General features: G+C 37.2%; 1 protein-coding gene and 1 pseudogene across 1 annotated transcript in view; one reads left to right on the top strand and one right to left on the bottom strand.

The window, feature by feature from the left end:
• Positions 1 to 232: 232 nt before the first annotated feature.
• The window catches only part of Mppe (Metallophosphoesterase), a 69,324-nt gene continuing 48,647 nt past the window's right edge, over positions 233 to 20,909 (top strand). Inside the window, exons 1-4 of the mRNA XM_090378564.1 lie at positions 233 to 288; positions 372 to 587; positions 3,778 to 3,940; positions 6,616 to 6,747. Of these exons, the coding sequence (XP_090234690.1) occupies positions 233 to 288; positions 372 to 587; positions 3,778 to 3,940; positions 6,616 to 6,747 (567 nt within the window). The remainder of the gene's footprint in view (positions 289 to 371; positions 588 to 3,777; positions 3,941 to 6,615; positions 6,748 to 20,909) is intronic.
• Positions 2,479 to 2,600, bottom strand: LOC150083679 (U2 spliceosomal RNA; annotated as a pseudogene).

Below are 20,909 nucleotides of genomic sequence, written 5' to 3'. Positions count from 1 at the left end.
AGACTTCCATCCCTTGTTGTGGAAGATGATAGCCTAAATAAATTTAAGGCTCAGCTGGACAGGTATTTCGAACGAACAGAGGGGTGAAGTGGAAGTTTTTTTTTTTTTTTGGCTGATGCTGCATAAGCTTGCTTTCTTGCATCATATGCCTCTACTAATGCTAATCCTTTTGTTATAATGCTTGGAATAAAAAGCATGAGATTTTAGTCCATCCAGTTTATGATATAAAGAAATGTATGTATTTCATATGTTCTCTGAAAGTTCTAGTAAGTATTTAACTGTTATGAGGTTATTTAATTGTAACATTTTTAAAGGCAAAATTTAGAGTGCTATTTTTTAATGAAACTTTTATGCATTTATCTTTCTTGCAGAAAGCGATTTAAATATGTAGTGGCCCTTCTCCTAGTTTCTCTGTTTACTTTGGAATGGCTGATATATATAATTATACCTTGGTTATATTGGCCGGCTTTCTCATCTACATTGCCAGAGGCCATCAGGATACTTGTTGTTGCAGATCCTCAATTGTTAGGCAATCGTTTAACAGGAACTGATACGTTTGGCTTCATCTCACAGTGGGATTCAGATAGGTATTAGTTTTATTCTGACTTGGAAAATGTTCCTCATAAAATATTTGTATTAAAAATTCAGTTCATGTTGAAATATATTTTCTTCTCTGTTTCTTAAATATGAAAATGTGTGACTACAGTTACCTTCTGTTTTTATTTTTAATGTATACAAGGGGGCTTTACTCCCTGCTCACGCCTTTTCTACGTAAAATGTAGAGGTATGATGAAATAAGAAAAATCTTTTCTACATAAAAGCAAAGGCATATTACGAGAAATCTTTGGCAAAGAATGTAAAGAAAACAGAAAAGACTTCTTTACTTATGTAAACTTCAGAAGGAAGGGGATGAATCAGATTAGTCCACTTGATATTGATGGTTTGATTGTTGATGATCCTGCTCAGGTAGATGACAAACTGAATGAGTATTTTGCATCTACATTCATACATGAGGAATTCTGCAGGGAAGTGGAAGTCTGATGTTATCAAACTAACAGGGAGCTAAATGATTTTGCAATAACTGAGAGGAAAGTGGAAGAGAAATCATTGAAGTTAAACATAAAAGAGGCACCTGGGGTGGATGGGATCTATCAAATTATATTAAGGGAGGCAGCAAAGGAAGTAAGCAAACCCTTAGCTTTAATTATGAGAGCATCCTTGGATTCAAGGGAGGTCCCCATGGACTGGAGAAGTGCAAATGTATCCCCAATTCACAGAGAGGGAGATCAAAGGATAACACGAGTAATTAGACTGTTAGTTTAACTACTGTTTCAGGTAAAATAATGGAGTCACTGGTTAAAGAAGTAATGTAGGATCATCTAGACAAGACTGCAGTTATAGTTCGGACATGGCATGGGTTTGTTAAGGGGAAATCTTGTTTGGTCAGTTTGATTGGATACTATGATGTGGTCACAAAGGAATGGGATGCAAAAAATAATTTTGATTTTGGATTTCAGGAAAGTTTTTGATACTGTTACACATAAAAGACTGCTGTACAAATTGCAGCAATGTGGCAATAAGGGCAAGTTGCTGCTATGGATAAAGGGATGGTTGAATGGGAGAAAACAGAAAGTGTAATCAATAGACACTGCTCTTCTTGGACTAATGTTATTAGTGGAGTCCCCTAGGGTTCGGTCTTGGGCCCATTGTTGTTTTTGGTATTTATCAATGATATTGATGAAGGTATATCAGGCTTAATATCCAAGTTTGCAGATGATACAAAGATTGGCAAGGTTGTTAATGACAGTATGCTGCTCCAACAGCATCTAGAAAAGTTAGTGAATGGGCTGAGAAGTGGCAACTAAAGTTTAACATTGTCAAATGCAGAGTACTCTGTAGTAAGTAAATAAATAAATAAATTTTCTGTTTATACTCCGGCATGACAACCAAGTCAGTAGAGTTTTTACAATAAATCGTCAATACAAATATTTATCGTATTTAGTAGTCACGGGCTTGAACCCCGGTCCACTCCAAGGAACGCGTGCTATGCACTCTCGCTCCTGACCACTCGGCTAAGTACTTGCATTTGTCAATATGGGTAACAGTAACCCCAGACTAATGTACCAACTATGTGGTACTACACTCAGGGTAGTTGAGAATGAAAAAACCTGGTGTTAATTGTACAGTCAGATATGATGTTCTTTGAGCAGTGCAGACACGCTGCTAGGACAGTCCATGAGGTTTTGTCAATGATATACAGTAATTTTGCTATCAGGGATAAGGCGATAATTATCACTTTGTATAAGGCAACAGTCAGACCACACTTTGAGTACTACATACAGGTCTGGAGGCCTCATTTTAGTAAGGATGTAAAGCTGCTTAAACGAGTACAGAGAATGATGGTGAGGGGAACAAAGGGGTGCTCTACCTTGAGAGTAGAGCACCCCTTTGTTCCTAGTCTCTGGAGACTAGGCACTCACGAGGTGATCTTATTGAGGTGTTCAACCCTTTGAATTCTTTGAGCAAGCTCAATGCTAATGGGATTCATTCTCTTGCTCAGATGCTACACTTTGATCTTAGCCAAAAGGCCGAGAAGCAGTTTTGCTCAGATGCTGATGGGATTTGCCCTTGCGCTTGAGGGAGCATAAATTCAAATTAAGGAAAGAGTTGCAGAATAGATGTATGGAAATTTGCCTTTAGCCAGTGAGTGGTTGATTGCTGGAAGCAACTTCCATCTGTCGTGTAGAATTTAAGAGTTTAAATAAATTCAAGGAAAAACTAGACAAATTTTGGAGGGAATGGATAAGTGAAATGGAAAGGGTTTTTTTTTTTTTTCTGGCTGATGCTGTATAAGCTTGCTTTCTTGCATCATATGCCACTACTAATGCTATCTCATAATACCTAAAAAAAAAAGTGGTTTCTTTGATTTCTTTACTGGAAATTCTAGAAATCTGTATTAATTATCACATAGACAGGAAAAATGCAGGTTCAAGTTTAATTTATTCTTAATAATTACATGCGTGTGCCAAAAAACAAATTTAAAATTATCAGCATCTCTTTCATTCCATTATTGAAGTACACACTCTTTACATTTTGTGGTAGCATTTCCAATCATTACACTCTTGCTTTGCATCATGGAAGATTGGCTGATGTCTAATTATTGATGCATGTGGGTTTTCAATTGACATCTTGCTGGTTGTCAGTCAACCTAATAAGAGAGATAATATTCAAAACTATTTGGATAAGAGATCCAATAATTTAATTATTTCCAAAAATAATTAAAAATATATGTTTTTAATATAAAAATTATATTAAATTATTGAATTCACTTTTTGAATTCAAATTTGAATTCTTTCTTTCTTTTTTTAAGGTTATAAGTTTCTTTTTTTTTAAGGTTATATTTTTTACCTTATTTAATTGAGTGAATATTTAAAAACACTAACACAGCCAGTTATGAGATAAGGATTAGCTATTAAGCAATGTGTGTATATATATACAATACACTTAGCACTTTTAGGAAAAATTAATCCAGTCAGTAGAATGACACATGATTTTTACTGCATTGAAAAGTTCATAGCTTGCAACATGAAACATGCCATTAATAGTCACTACCAAAAAACACAATACATACTGGGAAATATAAGGTTGTAATTTGGGTAATAGTAATCCCAGATTATTTTATTACAGTTGATAATAAAAATAACTCTGGTATAATTGCTATGAAGTGTTAAGGGAAGATAATTATTTTTTCATAAATTTTGATATTTTTATTTTCAGATTTGTTCAAAACACTTTTTCCATAGCCACTCAACATTTTCATCCAGACGTTACTATTTTTCTGGGGGATAATTTAGATGAAGGAGTGGTTGCAACAGACAAGGAATACCAGCGTTACCTCAAAAGATTCCTGAACGTTTTTAAAGCTTCCGATTTTAGCAAGGTATGGAAAGCTTAAGTGAAAAACATTCATATCCACATATCTACCATATGCACATATTTTAACTCTTGTGTGGCGCTAGATTACTATATCACAAGTGATTGCTTGTAGTATATGTACAGAGTGTACTTAAATTGATGTCAGATGTTCTGGGGGCGTATTCCCATCAACCAAACATTAAAAAAATTCATATAAACTGGGTCTAGAAATGCTTAGTTTCTTTCCACATGCCTTGATACCTCTACCAAGTCATGTAAACATGATGCTAGTAGAGATTCCGCCGCTCAGTGGAAAAGATATCTGCAATGGGTAGTAGTGTTTTGTTTTGCTGATTGGCTTTTGCTTTGTTGTTTACAAATGTTAGTTGGTTGTGGAAGATACTACAGGTTACTTTGGATTAACGAAATCGTAAAGAAAATGTATTTGGCAATTGAAATAGCAGAGATGCACTACACTTATGGTCTTGCAGATGGGAATGCATTAAGAGCACGTGAACTTTATTCAGAAAGGTATCCTGACAAGCGTTTACCTCGTCAAGAACATTCACACAAATCCACCATGCGAGAGACGACTCATTTGAGAGAAGATCTTTTGACACTGGAAGAACAAGAGAGGTACGAAATGCTGACCTTGAGGAATGAGTTCGTAATGTGGACGAAAATTCATCAGATAGTACAAGAAAGAATTGCAGTAAGGGAAGGAGTTAGTCATACGACTATTTGGAATATTCTCCATGAAAACCTTCTGTACCCTTATCACCTTCAATGGATGCAAGGCCTTACTGAGATAGACTTTCTGTCATGAACAACATTGTGCCAACTCATTCAACAAAAGTGTGCTGTGGTCCTGAATTTCTTGGCATTTATCTTGTTCACTGATGAGGCTGGTTTTACACGTAATGGGGTCTTAAACTACCATAGCAACCACATCTGGAGTGAGGACAAACATCAACATAAGTTCACTCTAAACGTTTGGGCTGGAATCGTGCATGAACATTTGATAGGCCCCTATTTTTTACCTCCGCGTCTGACAGGAGACATTTATCTGTAGTTTATTGAAAATGAGTTGCACCATTTAATGGATGATGTACCTCTGGACGTCGTCTGACAAATGTGGTTCGTGCACAATGCCACCCTGGCTCACTTTAGTTGGAGAGTTCGTCAGTATTGGAATGGCCATTTTCCTCAAAGATGGATTGATCGTGAGGATCCATTGAATGGATTCTTGATCACCAGATTTGAACCCAATGGATTTTTATCTCTGGGGATATTTAAAGTCCATTGTTTATGCAACATCCTGTGCCTGATGTTGACGTTTTAAGAGATTGTATCGTAAATGAATGTGAGCAAATACATAACACTCCAGGTGTATTCAACAGAGTACGACAAAGCATGGAACACAGGCTCAGAAGATGCATTGAAGTAGGAGGAGACCATTTTGTAACAGAATGTTCTGTCTTGTGTTTAATTTGTTTTTGTTTGTTTCTGTTAAACTTTGTCTTGTTTAACTGCGTTACTTGTTCTGTTGGATTGCTTATTAATTGTTTGATATTGTTAAACAATAAAATTCCTCTTACCTCAGAAACTAAGCATTTCTAGACTCGTGTTTATATGAGCTTTTTTTAATGTTTGGTCGATGGGAATATGCCCCTAGAATATTTGACACCAATTTAAATGCATCCTGTATATACACTGTAATTATAAAGGCTTATAATGTGGCTGTATAGAAATTATTTTGTTAATTTTTTATTTTTCTGTTTAATAATACTTTTATATTTATATGCACTGTAATTCTGAAATATCATCTTCATAGTTGAACGGTGATTTTTTTTTTTTTATAAATAACTTTGTAACCTAAGTGGTGGTTACACAGGCTGATTTGTTCATTCCTCAGGCTTTAGAAATTTATAATATTGTCATGTTTGTATGTTTATCAATAAATATTTTTGTCTAGTGACTAAACTATATATATCATAAGCATAATACAAACTTTGGTTTCTTTAAAAATATATAATAATAATATAATAATAACAATCATCATAAATGAAGTTTATGAATAAACAAGTTTCACATAATAAAAAAAAATTATAAAAAACTTTCATAATGCCTGCAACTTCTGTTTGTTCAATTTTTAGCTTATAATACAGCTGCATACGATTTAAAAAAATTTTTTTTTTATTGATTTTTTTTCTGGTCAACAGCACTGTATAGGCTAGATCATTCTAAAAAATGACTTTATATAAGTAAGTTAAAATTAAGCTTAGCAATTTGTCTTTATTTCCTCAAACTAGTTCCCATCAGCAGCTCTATATGAAAAATTTTCTTTTGCCTATTTGAAACATTTCTGGAACTTTTTTGCTGATATTGAGTATAGTACCCTCAACATATGCTGCTGGACTTCTCCAAAATGTGTCCAGAAAGAAGTCGGATGGAATCAAATTGTGGGGGGGGGAGGCGTTTTTCCATCAGAAATTATCTCACCTGTAAAATCACTGAGAGTTCCACGTAAAATGAACTGGATGGTAGCCCATGCCCCATATATGAGTTGCTCCTGTGATTTTACGCATTATGAAATAATCTTCAACATATAAAGTTGTAACATATTTTTTCACCTTATTAATTTATTTATAGTTATAAAAATGTTTCATAACAAATTTAGTTAAAATTCTGTTGTTTCAGGCTATTTTTATACCCGGAGATAATGATATTGGAGGAGAAGACAGTGAGCCATCTGCTGAAAAAGTACGTAGGTTTGATTTGTACTTCAAGAATGAGGTTATGGTTCCATATAAGTCTGTAGAATTTGTAAAAGTAAGTGAATTTTCTCCTTTTTTATTTTTAATTTTTTCTATAAAAGAGTTTTTCTAAATCTATACAAGTTAAAAAAGTATACTGATAGTCCTCCAAAAAAGCTACCTACTTGGTATGAAACTATTATAAGCCTTCAGTGTACCCTACTTTCAACTTAATATACTGTTCCCAGTGATGAGTCCACTTTTCAATCACTAATTCAAAGGTTGGCATCCTTTCAAGGCATCTAGACATCATTTCAAGATTACTCATAGCTGCATAAGCTAAACATTAAACATCCAAAGAGACATCACTAAAAATGTTTTTTGATCTCAAAAAAAAAAAATAAATAAATAAAAATAACAGAAGTCAGTGTCATTTCTAGAAAATAGGATGGATAGCCCAGTAGCTTATTTCTTTAATTGAAATTTGTTCAATCTACATACAATGTACATTGCATACAGATTGCACATAATGATGCAAAGTTCATAATCAAGATTTGCTATAATCCATTCAGATGTTTTAACGGACAGATGATGATATCCGGCCCATTTTTTTTTGTTGAAGTCTTTCTGTAGTGTGGTTCATCCTATTGGCTTTTATTTCCTCTCAAAAACCTGAAAGTGTATTCCTGTGTTAGAGAATGTTCCTTAAATACTGCCGACTATATCATGGTATTAGTTTCAGCACCTGTTTCCCCAAGTGAATGCTATTTAATGAACTTTTGTTTAAATTTCAAATCCATATCAGGTACTGTAAACATATTTGTACTCACAGGCCTTCCTTAGAAATGAACTGAGTGCAAGTGAAAACATGCTTGTATTTTTTTATTTTTTTTTTTTAATGATAATCCCAAACACGAGAGGTATTAGAACCTATAGTACTTAGTACTGTGCTTGGATTGGAGGTTGAGAAGATGAAAGAAGATATTTGTTGACATTAGACTTGAACTTCTGTAGACTGTAATTTTCAGGAAATACGTATGAAGGAAGGTTGTTCCAGAAAATGGCAGTTGAATGAATAAACGAGGAAGATGAAAAGTTGGTTCTGTGAGTTTGAAGTTGGACAGTAAATGGATGTTGGCTGGTGGCGGCACGTGTTCGGACTGTTTTGAAAGCGAGAGAGCGAGAATTATAGAAGCCATTTCAGAAGAACAGTGCCCATGGAAGTATCTGTAGAAAGGGCATGCAGCAGAAACAGTACATCTATGAGACAGCGAGTGGAGAGACTCTTAGAGAGGAGTCATTAATTAACCTAACTGCCCTCTTCTGAATAGAATCTAGAAGCCTGAGAGAGGTTTTGGGGACACCGCCCCAGATGTGGGAACAATAATCGATGGTAGGGTGAATTTGTGATTTGTACAGAGTGAACAGCTGTTTGAAAGAGAAGTAACGCCGAGAGCGAAAGTGAAAACCAAGTTTTTTAGATGCTGAGGAAGCAATATTTGTAATGTGCTTGTACCAAGAGAGATTAGAAGTCAGAGTAATCCCCAAAAGAAATATATCATCTTGCATAGAAATCGGAGTATTGCCAAAGATGAGCATAAGAGCAGAAGAATCCTTTTTGTGAGATAGTAATAGTAATGCTGACCGGGCTAGCCGGGTGGGTAAAGTGCCTGCCTGGCAACCCAAAGGTCGCGGGTTCGAATCCTTCCTCGGGCTTGGATCACAGTAAAATGCAAAAACTTTGGGAGGTGCATTATGGCAACAGAAGCCGATGCGCCAACAACTAACCAAAAAAGAAAAAAAAAAAAAAAAAGGATTAGTAATAATAATCATGGCATGTGATGCAAGAAAGCAAGCGTATGAACTTGTGCAGCATCACCAAAAAAAAAAAAAAAAAAAAAAATTCGCACAACCAGTCCCTCTAAATGTTTATCCAGTTCCTCCTTAAATTTATTTAACCTATCAACTTAAACAATGACAGATGGAAGTTTGTTCCAGCAATTAACTACCTGCTGGCTAAAGGCAAATTTCCACACATCTATTCTACAGTTGCCTTTCCTCAATTTGAGTTTATGCCCCCTTAGGTTTGTGATCTGAAGAAGTGAAAGAATCCCATCAGAATTCAGTGTGCTCAATCCATTCAAGGCCTTATACACCTCAGTCAGATCACCGTGCAGGTGCCTAGTCTCCAGCCACTGCAATTTGCAGAACTTAAGCCTCTCTTGGTAAGAAGATCCCTTCATTCCCCTCACCAATCTTGTTGCCCTTCTCTGTACATGCTCAAGTAAATCTACATCCTTCCTAAAATGAGGCCTCCAGACCTGTAGTAGTAGTAGTGGCATTTGATGCAAGAAAGCAAGTGTATGAGCTTATGCAGCATCAGCCAAAAAAAAAAAAAAAAAAAAATCACACCATTCCTTCCAAATGCCTGTCCAGTTCCTCCTTAAATTTATTCAACCTATCAACTTAAACAATGACAGATGGAAGCTTGTTCCAGCAATTAACCACCCGCTGGCTAAAGGCAAATCCACACATCTATTCTACATCTGTCTTTTCTTAATTTGAATTTATGCCCCCTTAGGTTTGTAATCTGAACAAGTGGAAGGATCCCATCAGAATTCAGCGTGCTCAACCCATTCAAGGCCTTATATACCTCAATCAGATCACCGCGCAGGTGCCTAGTCTCCAGCCACTGCAATTTGCAGAACTTAAGCCTCTCTTGGTAAGAGGATCCCTTCATTCCCCTCACCAATCTTGTTGCCCTTCTCTGTACACGCTCAAGTAAATCTACATCCTTCCTAAAATGAGGCCTCCAGACCTGTACACAGTACTCAAGGCATGGCCTGACCATTGCCTTATACAGAGGGATAATCACCTCCTTTTCCCTGCTAGCAAAATTGCTATATATCATTGACAAAACCCCATGAACTGCCCTGGCAGCCTGTCTGCATTGCTCAGAAAACTTCATATCTGACTGCACAATTACTCCCAGGTCTTTTTCATTTTCTACCACCTTAAGCGTAGTACCACACAGTTGGTACGTTTCTCTGGGGTTCTTCTACCCGTATGCAGTACTTTGCATTTGTCAAGGTTAAACTTCAGTTGCCACTTCTTAGCCCATCTGCCCAAATTATCTAGATCCTGTTGCAGTAGCACACTGCCATTACTGTCATTAACAACCCTGCCAACCTTTGTATCATCTGCAAACTTCGATATTAAGCCTGATATACCTTCATCAATATCATTAATAAATATACAAAATAACAGTGGACCTAACACCGAACCCTGTGGGACTCCACTAATAACATTAGTCCACGAAGAGCAGCACCCATTGATTACCACTCCTTCTCCCACTCAACCATCCTTTTATTCATTATAGCAACTTACCCTTAATACCATTCTGCTCCAATTTGTACAATAGTCTTCCATGCTCATCAGTGTCAAAAGCTTTCCTGAAATCCAAATATATGATATCAAAATTATTTTTTGCATCCAGTTCCTTTGTAACCACATCATAATATCCTATTAAATTTGTCAGACAAGACTTTCCCTTAACAAACCCATGCTGTGTCTGAATTATTGCTGCAGTCTTGTCTAGATGATCCTGCAATGCATCTTTAACCAGTAACTCCATTATTTTACCCGGAACAGAAGTTAAACTAACTGGTCTGTAATTACTCGTGTCACCCTTCGATCCCCCTTTGTGAATTGGGGATACATTTGCACATCTCCAGTCCGTGGGAACCTCCCCTGAGTCCAAGGATGCTCTCATAATTATGGCTAACGGTTTGCTTAGTTGCTTTGCCGCCTCCTTTAATGTAACTGGATAGATCCCATCCACCCCAGGTGCTTTTCTTATGTTTAACTTCAACAATTTCTCCTCCACTTTGCTTTCAGTTATTAAAAATCATTAATACAATTTGATAACCTTCTGCCATTTTCAAACCTTAATAATTCCTCATGTGTGAATGTAGATGCAAAATACTCATTCAGTTTGTTTGCTAACTGAGCAGGATCATCAACAGTCGAACTATCGATGTCAAGTGGACCAATCAGAATCATCCCCTTCCTTTTAGAGTTTATATAAGTAAAGAAATCCTTGCTGTTTTTCTTAGCATCTTTTGCCAAGGATTTCTCGTAATCTGCCTTCGGCTGCCTAACCTCCTTTGTCACCTGATTACAGACTAGCTTATATTTGCCATAGGCTTCTGAGTCACTTGATAATTTATATGCATCCCATGCATTTTTCTTCTCTATTACGAGTCTCATTAGTTCATTAGATAACCGTTTAGGCCTAAACCTTGAACAATATTTCTTAATAGGTATGAAACTTTTAGTAGCTTCCACGATTAATTCCTTGAATGCTTCCCACTTAGAATTTACTGTTGGTAACATCGTCAGTTTATCGCACTGTACAGAATTTAAAAACTGTCGGAGACCGCTGTACTCACCTTTACGGAAGTAAAAACCCTTTCCTTTACCCCTGATGGTAATTAAATCTTTAAGTAAATCCCACATTAGTACACTGTGATCACTGCCACCTAGTGGTTCCTTTATCTGCAAATTCTTAATACACGAATGATCACTGCTGATAACCAGATCAAGAGTATTACTTTCTCTGGTTTGCCTCTCGAACATGCTGCTGCAGAAAAGAATCATCCAATAAATCCACAAAGGTCTGACTACTGTGTGAGTGACCAACCCACAAGTTCCAGTCAATATCTGGGAAGTTAAAATCCCCCATTATAAGACATTCCGATTTACTAGCCCACTCTATTTCTCTGTACAATTGTTCATTGTACTCATTCGATCATTAGGCCTATAACACACTCCTACTCTTATTTTTGCTTTCACAGTGCTTATGTCACACCAAACTGACTCAACAGTGCACTGTTCATATATATCAACTGGATGCACTTCTTTGATTTTATGTTTTTCTTAATTAACAGCATAACACCTCCTCCCTTTCTATCCTGTCTATCCTTTCTGTACACATTGTACTCCCCAAATTCCAGTTCAGCATTCCTTATATCTGTGTGACACCATGTCTCTGCTATCCCAACAATATCCACCTTTGATGTCTTGACCAACACTTCAAATTCATCAAATTTATTTACTATACTTCTAGCATTGATATACATGCAAGCATACATACTACTATTCTTAGTTACCCTAACACATCCCATATACCCACCTATTTCAGGATGACTGCCATCCATCCCTGAAACCCCCAACACCCCACGCTCCAGGTCGCTACTTATTCCAATAGAAGTATTAGAATAAGTTTCTGCATTTCTCAGAAACTTCATATCTGACTGCACAATTACTCCCAGGTCTTTTTCATTTTCTACCACCCTAAGTGGTAGAAAATGAAAATGAAATTCACCAGCGAGGTGATCTGATAGAGGTGTATAAAGCCTTGAATGGTTTGAGCATGCTCAATGCTGATGGGATTCTCCCTCTTGCTCAGAATAATCACCTGAGAGGGCATAAATTCAAATTGAGGAAAGATAGATGTAGGATAGACGTGCAGAAATTTGCCTTTAGCCAGTGGGTGGTTGGTTGGTGGAACAGACTTCCATCCCTTGTAGTGGAAGTTGATAGCCTAAATAAGTTTAAGGCTCAGCTGGACAGTTATTTCGAACGAACAGAGGGGTGAAGTGGAAGTGGTTATTTTTTTAAAATTTATTTATTTATTTATTTTATTTTATTTTATTTTTTTGGCTGATGCTGCATAAGCTTGCTTTCTTGCATCAAATGCCTCTACTAATGCTAATGCTAAAGTGTAGTACCACACAGTTGTTACGTTCTTCTGGGGTTACTTCTACCCATATGCAGTACTTTGCATTTGTCAATGTTAAACTTCAGTTTCCACTTCTCAGCCCATCTGCCCAAATTTTCTAGATACTGTTGCAGTAGCACACTGCCATTACTGTCATTAACAATCCTGCCAACCTTTGTGTCATCTGCAAACTTTGACACTAAGCCTGATATACCTTCATCAATATCATTGATAAATATACAAAACAACAGTGGACCCAACATCGAACCCTGTGGGACTCCATTAACAACATTAATTCATGAAGAGCAGTGCTCATTGATTACTAGCCTCTGTCTTCTCCTACTCAACCAGCCTTTTATCCATTGTAGCAACTTACCCTTAATACCATTCTGCTCCAATTTGTGGTGCGTCCATAGCCAGGTGGGCAGGAGCAGCAGTGCGTAGCACACGCTTATTGATTAGACCGGGGTTTGAGCCCATCACCACCAAATACGGAAGATGCGGAAAGGTCAGGAAATGACCACTGCATATCCCCAGAGCAATATGGCCTTAGTTGCTAATGCTCCTAAAAAAAAAAAAAAAAAAAGCTCCAATTTGTACAGTAGTCTTCCATGCGCAACAGTGTCAAAAGCCGCTGTCTTTGCCCCATTGGAGAATTACCTGGAGAGGTTTCTCGAACTGGAAAGTGGATTGCAATGTGCTATCAACCAAACTATGGATAGGATTTCCACTCAATGGAAGAAGGTCATTAATATACAAGAGGAAAAGAGTGGGGGAAAGAACTGAACCATGGGAGCCAGCATTAGTGGAGAAGTTAGAAGACAGAGGACCATCTACCATCCCTCTCAGTGAGTGATCAGAGAGAAAACTGGATAACCAATTACAAAAAACAGTTGGCAAACCATAAGATGGAAGCTTGTTTAGAAGACCTTTATGCTAAACACGATCAAAAGCCTTTGAGATGTCAAGAGCAACTGCTTGTGTTTCACTGAACTTTTCCATTGAATTTTTCCATGAATGAGTAACATAAGCCAGGATATCACCAGTGGATCGACACTGACAGAATCCATACTGGCGATCATTGATCAAACAGAAGGTTTCTAGGTAGTGTAAAGGTAGGCAGTTAATTGATTTCTCCATTACTTTAGAAAGAGTAGAAGTAATTGCAATGAGATGATAATTGGATGGGAGGAATTCGTCACCCTTTTTAGGAACTTGTTGGATTTGAGCAAATTTCCAAGCAGAAGGATTAACTCCTTTGGAATAAGAAAGTGAGAAAAGGTGGCAAAGAACAGGAGTAAGTTCAGGAGCACAGGTTTTGAGAACAATTGCAGAAATACCATCAGGACCTGGAGCTTTCTTAGCATCAAGATTCGTCAAAATCCTTCTGACATCTTTTTCACGGAAGACCAGAGGAGGCATTGAATGGAGAGTGTTGGGAATGGTGGGAAGTGTTTTTTACCAAGATCATTAATACATGAGTCGGAAAAAAAATGGGATGCTAGCAGGTCAGCTTTATCCTTGGCTGAAGTGACAACAGAACCGTCTGGTTTTGATAGAGCTGGGAACAGAGATGGGCAAAAGTTGTGGCCAAAAGCTTTGGCAAGAGACCAGAATGCTCGGCTACCATTAGGGCAAGAAGCGAGTTATCTACTCTTAGCCTGTTCAAAATCTAGTTTGGACTGATTAATAACTGCTTTACAATTGTTGCGAGCTTTGATGTAGGCAGAAAATGAAACTAAAGGATTGGAAACAGCCAATTATGATATGCAACATTGTTCTTTTGAAGAGCCTTAGCACATTTATTGGAAAACCAAGGTTTAGATAAAGGATGAGATTTTAAAGTGGAGTGTGGAATAAAGGATTCCATTCCTACAAGAATAATTTCACTGACACTGAAATGTTGACATCAGAAGTTTTGAAACAGTAATCCGACCAAGGAAAATAAGATAAGAAATCTCACAGGTCATCCCGTTTTGCATTCTTGTAATGCACAACACAAGGATGGGAATAGCCATGAGATAAAGGCTCCATTGGAGAAGAGACAATCACCAGTTGTGATCTGAGGTACCTAAAGGACCACTCACTTCGACTGTGTATTTAGAAGGGTTGTTTGTGAGGGAAAAGATCAAGCATGTTGGCTGTATGGTTAGGATTGTCCGGTATTCTGGTAGGTAAATGAACAATCTGTGTGAGGTCATTAGTAATTGCAAAAGCCTCAGCATCTTGTCCAGCTGGGTCAGTGTGACTAGAAAACGGAAGCTAGCTGGTGTTGTGAACATTAAAATCACCAAGGAAAATTACCTCATTGTTAGGAAAGTTCGACTGGAGAAAGTCAGGTTGCAAAGAGAGGAAGTCAAAGATCTCCAAGTGGTTAGTGGAGTTGGGAGAATGGTAGAGATAACAGATGAATTTGACAGAATGAGGAAAAGAGATTTTAAGCCAGAGAAGATTGAAAAGGGGAGATTCCAAATTACAAAGTCTCTAACAGGGAATATCGGAACGGCCATATGCACAAGTGCCATCTTTGAGGCAAAAGGAATCACACACTAAATAATTTGGCAACTGAGATGAGCAGTAGTTGAATCAACCGATATCTGAGATTCTCTCAGAAAAAGTACATGGGGTTTGGCAGACTGCAAGTGGAAATGGACATCGTTGAGATTAGAATTGAGACCACGTATATTTTTGAAATGAACTAGGAAGTGTTTTGGAGATTTAGATCTTTTCGCAGATAAGCTTACTCTGTTAGTTTGACAATTCATGGTGTATTCAATAGTGAGAAAAAGTTGGGGGGAACATGCTATATGAAGTAATGAAATTTTTGGATATGACGTACACATAGTAAGAATTTATCCAGATCCTTGACATAATGTAGCCTTGACAATGCCCCCCCACATGCACACTACTCAGACTCCCTCCAGTTACTATCTGGCAGAGTAGCAAGATTATACACTAGCTGATCCGAACCTAGAGCTGTATCCTCGTAATATAAGGAAGATTGGATCTTGCCATGATGTCCATCATAACCTCAAAAGTCATCAGTCATACTGCATGATGGAAGAGATAGGGAAGGGTTGACCGGAACTTAGCTCTGGAGACTAAACATGGGTTCCACCACTTCAAGTCTCCAATAAGCAATGTGGTGGTATTGCACCGGTTGATGAGAGTCATCTACCACCTAGTAAAGATTACCACCACATCTACCACCTAGTACTTGTATCACAGTTAGATGTGTCATGTGGCAGAAGCAAAAGTTTCCACATCAGCCATTTGATGTGAGTTGCTTCAGTTTATTGCTTTTTGAACAACTCTCACAAATAATATATTTTTAATTTTTCTGTTTCTGCTGTCAAATTATAATAATAGTAGAGCCTATGTAGATATGCAAAAATATGAATATACTAGATCTCTTAATTTAAGTTCCACTATTCAGAGGCTTCTGAAAACAAGATGGTCAAATTTTACCCCCAGGTGGTGACTGCTTCTGTTTCATATGATGCAGAAGAGAAAGTTTCAAAAGTCAGCATGACTTGAAGAGTTTCTCGGTTTCATAACATATATTGCTTTTATGTTGTACTCTTTGCTACATAGCTGAAGTGCCTACTTTCCCTAAACACTATTTACCTTTTATATAAATATGAATATTGAATGTGGTGTCACAAATTATTTCTTCTTCTACCCACATACTAAAATTAACTGTTTAGGTGACTAATTATCAATTAATTGGCTAATTAGTTCTGAATGAGTCTTGTGATGAAAGTGTATTTAAGATGTATAAAAAGGCATTACCCTACGTTGCATCTATTATTGCCTTTTTTCAAAAGAAAAATAATATAATTAGAATTGAAAGATAGTAATTTTTTTTTTATTACATCATACCAAAACAACACAGGTTTTTCATGTCTCTCAAAACATTTGAAAACTCATTAAAGTCTTAGCTTTTTTTATATGATGTACATGATGTATGTAAGCTTATATTATATTATAAGAGTAATTTTTAATCCTGCCGAAAAATATTTTCCTATTTATAATAGAAGAGATGGAGGAAAATAGATGGAGACATTTATGAATATTCAAGCACACATTAATAGAATATTGCAAGAATAATAAGATGATGTTTTCAGAAAATTTCAAAATGCATTAGTTTGTGACCACATTGCTCACAGAAGCTATTTAAGTCTGAAGAATAATTTTTATTAATTGAATATTTCTTGTCTTTTTTTTTTTTTTTTTTTTTCTTTTTTAATCACTTTGAATTTAGAAGAAATTGAGAAAGGTTTGTTCATATTCAGATTATTTAACACACAAACTACTCAGGCCATGGTGTGTCAGTTCTCATGGTGTCCCGGTTCACACATTTTGAAGTATATTATGCCAATACAGAGTTTGCATGTTGTGCAGGCTGAAAAACCTGGAATAACTCACAGGGAGTGCCATACTTCATCTTCTGAGATCAGCTAAGTACAGCTTTGATTGAAAAGGCCTTTAAGAATCTCCCTCCAGTCTCTGATGGGATTTGCATCCAGGCTTGTATAAATGAGTGACAAGTGGCAGAAACTACTTTGCTATCACAGAAGACTTCAGAAAGCCTAACACATCTTCAGATATAAATGAAAGTGAATTTTAAAAGCTATCCTTCCCTGATCCTGTCATTGACCATTTCCATTCAGTTTTCACTTTCATGATATCTCGAAATTAAGATCCATGATTATGTTAAGTTAAGCCTATATTAAAAATTATTACTCTTAAATTATATTAAGTAAATTAGTTTTCTCTTATATTGTTCAATGGCCCATTGCCAGTGGAGTTTACAACTTCATTCAGATTCATTTTACAATGGATCATGCATTCAGATTCATTTTACAATGATCATGCATTTTTGGCAGAAGCATATGGATTTGACCAAAGGATGTTCATAACAGTGACCATCTAAAATTACTCCCTGATCATGACTAACCCCTTTGATTACATCCATAATACTGATTACAGTAATTTTTTTTTAGTATTATTGTTTAACAAAGCTAACATGACGACTACAAAATTAAAATTTTTGTTAATTTTTATGTGATTTGTAAGTATTGCCCTGATGGGCGTCTATGAGAGCTTGAGGTGTAGGGTAAATGCCGTCAAAGAAATTAATATGAAGAGCCCATCAGGCTCTCAGCTGCCCAGCTCAACAACAAAGCTCACTCCTGTGCATCGGGAAATACAGAGGTAATCGCCAAGGCAGAATGCACTGGTCCCAAAGGAACTAGTTATTGTTGGTGACTCTATTGTCAGGGAGACTGGGAATATACTATAGGTGGAACAGAACCAGGTTATGTCTGCCAGGAGCAAAATTTGATGTTGTAGAACAGATATCTTTTCAGGGCACAAAAGGTGATATTGTTGTACACGTTGGAACTAATGACATTAAGAGTAAGAGATCTGCAGATTTACTCAACAAGTACAGGCCAATGTTGAAAAAACATTGCGAGTTAGGATTGAATGTGAAAGTGTCTGCAATTCTGCCCAGACACGATAGGAGGGAGTACATGATGAGAGCCTTGTCAATCAATTTGGCCCTGGAGAGATTGTGCAAGGCTCAAGAGGTAGAATTCTTTTCAGCCTGGTTTGTGCTTGTTGACAGGAGAGACTGCTACAGGGATGGGATACACTTAAATAGAAAGGGTGCAAGAATATTTGCTGATGCTATCGAGGCAGTGTTAGGTGGGTTGGAAAACTGGTAGTGTGGGGGGTTACACAGACTAAAAGGTTAACAGTGGCCGCAGGCAGAGGCATCTTGCACTGCTTCTATTAGAATGGGCAGCAGACTGGAAAGCAAGATAATGGAGATTTCCAGGATTGCTGGGAGTCATAGTGGAACAAGTAAATACATGGGCTGTGTTAGGGTGGCTAGGAGCAGGAACAGATGCATATATACTTGAATGTACACCAATTCTAGGAGTATAGTTAATAAATTTGATGAGCTTGAAGTGCTAGTCAAGACATCAAAGGCAGATATGGTTGGGATATCAGAGACATGGTGTCACACAGATATAGGCAGTGCAGAGTTGGAACTTGGGGAGTAAAATGTGTATAGGAAGGATAGACAGGATAGGAAGGGAGGAGGGGTTATGCTGTTAGTTAAGAAACACATAAAATCTAAGGAAGTCATCCAGTTGATGCTGGTGGACAATACAGTGTTAAGTCTGTTTGGTGTGAAATAAGCACTGGGAAAGGAAAAATGAGAGTAGGTGTGTGCTGTAGGCCTAATGAATCTGATGAGTATAATGAGCAATTTTGCAGAGAAATAAGAGTGGGCCAGTAAATCAGAATGTCTTATAATGTGAGATTTTAATTTTCCAGATATTGACTGGAACTTGTGGGTTGGTCACTAGCACACTAGCAAGACTTTTGTGGATTTATTGGATGAGTTTTCTACAGAAACATGTTCGAGAGGCAACCAGAGGGAGTAATACTCTTGATCTGATTATCAGTAGTGATTCTTCATGCATTAAGAATCTGCAGATAAAGGAACCACTGGGCAACAGTGATCACAATGTATTGATGTGGAAATTATTTAAAGATGTAACTGCCATCAAGGCTAAAGGGAAGGGCTTTTGCTTTCGTAAAGGTGACTTCAGAGGTCTCAGACAGTTTTTAAATTCTGTACAGTGGTATCAACTGATGATGATACCACTGTACAGAACTTCTAAATCCGAAGCCTTCAGGGACTTAATTTTGGAGGCTACTAGGCTTTTCATTCCAACTAAGAAATACTGTTCAAGGTTTAGTTCATCTGACATCCATTTAGGCCTAAATGGATGTCAGATGAATTAATGAGGCTAATGGCAGAGAAGAAGAATGTATGGGATGTATATAAAGTATCAGGCGACACAGAAGCCTATGGCAGGTATAAACTAGTCTGTAATCAAGTCACAAAGGAGGTTAGGCATGCGGAGGTAGATTATGAGAAATCTTTGGCAAAGGATCCAAAGAAACAGCAAGGAGTTCTTTACTTATGTAAACTCTAGAAGGAAAGGGATGAATCAGATTGGATCACTTAACATAGATGGTTTGACTATTGATGATCATGCTCAGGTAGCTGATAAACTGAATGAATATTTTGCATCTACATTCACACATGAGGAGTTATTAGTATTAGTAACGGCCGCATGGTGCAAGAAAGCCTATGGCTTAAGCTGCACCAGCCAAAAAAAAAAAAAAAAAATCCGAACAAAACAATGATAAAAACAAAAAAAATAAAATAAAATAAATAACTAAATAATAATAATTAATAAAAAAAAAAAAAAGGAAATTAAACCTATCATCCTATGCGCTTTCCTTACCCAAAAGTACTATCCAGATGACCTTTGAATTTCTCCAAACTGTCGGCCTCTACCACCCATGAAGGCAACTTATTCCAGTAATTTATAACTGGCTGGCTAAAATAAAACTTCCTGCAGTCCAATCTAAACATTTCCCCCCGTAACTTGAATTTATGTCCCCTAGTTCTAGCATCATTTATAATCTTGAAAATTTTGTCCTCATTCATTTTACTGATGCCTCTCAGAGCCTTAAACACCTCAATCAAATCTCCTCTAAGGTGTCTAGTTTCCAAACTCTGCAACCCACATATTCGAAATCTTTCTTCATAAGGACGCCCTTTTGCCGATCTCACCAGGCGAGTTACCCTTCTTTGCACCCTTTCAAGAAGCTCAATGTCTTTCTTTAGGTGCGGTCTCCATACTTGAACACAGTATTCCAAGTGTGGTCTAACATAAGCCTTGTATAATGGGATTATCACGTCCCTATCTCTACTTGCAAAAGTTCGACAGATCATCGATAGGACACCATGGGCCTTCCTTGCAACCTGTTTACAATGCTCAGAGAATTTCATGTCTGACCATATCGTAACACCCAAGTCCCTTTCCTCCAGTACTGGGTTTAGTTGAACTCCACCAAGTGAATAAGTTTTTTTGGGATTACTGTTTCCCAGGTGTAATACCTTACACTTTGTTGGATTAAAGCACAGCTGCCATTTTTCTGACCATTCCTGAAGTCTATCTAGGTCTCTCTGAAGAAGCTCAGCTTGACAGTGATCATTAACTACTCTACCAATTTTAACATCATCTGCAAATTTAGACATCATGCCCTCTATCCCTTCATCAATGTCGTTTATGAATATTAAAAACAACAGTGGTCCTAATACTGATCCTTGGGGAATCCCACTTCTTACATCAACCCAATCTGAGGAATAGCCATTTATCACAACCCTCTGCCTCCTGCTCTGAAGTCATCCTTCTATCCATCTAAGGATTTTCCCAGTGATTCCAACCTGTTCCAGTTTATAAAGCAACCGCCATGTGGGACTGAGTCAAAAGCTTTGCTGAAATCTAAATAAACAATGTCGAAATTATTCCCTAAATCCAGCTCATGAGTGACCCTTTCGAAATAGCGAACCAGATTTG

This window comes from Mastigoproctus giganteus, chromosome 7, assembly GCF_048544385.1.
Source record: "Mastigoproctus giganteus isolate SK-2022 chromosome 7, ASM4854438v1, whole genome shotgun sequence".
Taxonomy (NCBI): Eukaryota; Metazoa; Arthropoda; class Arachnida; order Uropygi; family Thelyphonidae; genus Mastigoproctus; species Mastigoproctus giganteus.
Note: the sequence above shows the minus strand (reverse complement) of the source record. Positions and strands in the feature narration are given on the sequence as shown.